Source organism: Populus euphratica, unplaced genomic scaffold, assembly GCF_000495115.2.
Source record: "Populus euphratica unplaced genomic scaffold, PopEup_1.0 scaffold435.1, whole genome shotgun sequence".
Taxonomy (NCBI): domain Eukaryota; kingdom Viridiplantae; phylum Streptophyta; class Magnoliopsida; order Malpighiales; family Salicaceae; genus Populus; species Populus euphratica.
The window spans coordinates 8,666-10,130 of record NW_011500320.1 but is presented as its reverse complement, the minus strand read 5'-3'; the positions used below and the strand labels follow the sequence as shown (position 1 = coordinate 10,130).

The 1,465-nt window shown below is 36.0% G+C and overlaps 1 protein-coding gene across 1 annotated transcript; it reads right to left on the bottom strand.

The window, feature by feature from the left end:
* Positions 1 to 378: 378 nt before the first annotated feature.
* On the bottom strand, positions 379 to 1,056 carry LOC105113587 (uncharacterized). Its single transcript, XM_011009815.1, has one exon. The coding sequence runs from the start codon at positions 798 to 800 to the stop codon at positions 567 to 569; it is 234 nt and encodes a 77-aa protein (XP_011008117.1). The 5' UTR covers positions 801 to 1,056; the 3' UTR covers positions 379 to 566.
* Positions 1,057 to 1,465: the final 409 nt, after the last annotated feature.

Below are 1,465 nucleotides of genomic sequence, written 5' to 3'. Positions count from 1 at the left end.
AAAATCATAGGTTCGAGCCTCGCCAAATTAAAAAGCAACACTAAAAACTCAAATTTTGGCCTTCCAGGTTCGGACTTTGCTAACGCTTAATTGATCTTTATAATTATCAAGAATTTAATTTTTATATAAAATTTTCCTATTTATTCTCCTATTGTTATAATAATATAATTTATAATCCTAGCTCACTAGAAGGATAAGGATGTAAGAATAGATAAGGACAAGGACATAAGAAAAGAATGTTTCTTTTCAACGTCTTTTTATTCACTTAAGAACTACAACAACATCTTATGTCGAGGAAAATAAAGAATCACCATGCTAGAATTAGAAATCATGCGGCGAGGAAGAACGAACGCAAGGCAAGTAAGCAACACCAATCCATAAAAAGCAAGTTAGACACTGTCATTTATTTGAGTTTCCGATCACAATACAACAACAAAGAAAACCAGCACGCATCTAAATTACATTTTCCTTTCCTTCCTCCTCCTATGGATATATAAAATTTAACATCGCACAAAGCAAGTAAAGCAAGCAACACCAGCCACAGAAACCCTCGTCCAAAGTAACCATTAGATAGGGATTGCATGCGTGACTCGGGGGTAAACGACAGTGGCAGGATGGGCCATGATCCTCCGACCCTTCATGCGTTTAAAGAGAAAAACGACTGCCCCAACTGGCCATTCCACCACCCCCGCGACCACAAACGCCAAGAACCCAAGAGTCGGACCTACCACCTTGCACCGGCAAGGGTTGCTGGTTGTGCCGCATTGGACACATATCGGAAAGCCACCTCCACGAGTCATATTATTTATCGCAATTAACTGCCCCCAACAAGATAAAAACAACACAAAGCGTCAATTACCAAGGAAAAACAAGAGACTTCTCAAGAATTGTGAGGCTAGCAATGGATTGCAAAAGGGAAATTAACGAAGAAGACGGCTTCTATGGTTGAAATTAGTTAGTGGGCTTTCAATGTCACACCTGTTTTGAGGAGTTTCTGAATGATTTTTATAGAGAAGTTTGGAGGACATCATGGGTTGGAGGCTGATCTGATTGGGTCATGGAGGGCGAGTGCTACGTGTTGCTTATATATGGAGACGTGTCGTTTTGATGTAAAGAAAAAGGACACGTGTTTTTTGGCTGCGGATAACTTCACCATAGATAGATACCTTCGTTTTTTTAAACTGATTGTTTTGCTAATCGTTTTGGCAGTGAACAGTGTGTTATAGTCATTGTAAAAAAAAATTAATTTTTTAATATTTTTATTCTAGTTAGTTTCATGTGTTAATATTAAAAAATAAATTTTATTTTGATATATTTTTTTAAAAAATTAAAAAATAAGCAATATTGCAATTTTAATCACGCTCGAGATCTTCTTTGTAGATGAACAGATTTTTTTTAAAGCTTATATGAAATGATGACTTGAATAATATTCAACAGTGAATTAATAACAATGCAAAAAAATAAA

What these genes read in the sequence shown, in the direction of transcription:
- LOC105113587 (XM_011009815.1), bottom strand. Translation starts at nt 800, where the DNA reads ATGACTCGTGGAGGTGGCTTTCCGATATGTGTCCAATGCGGCACAACC.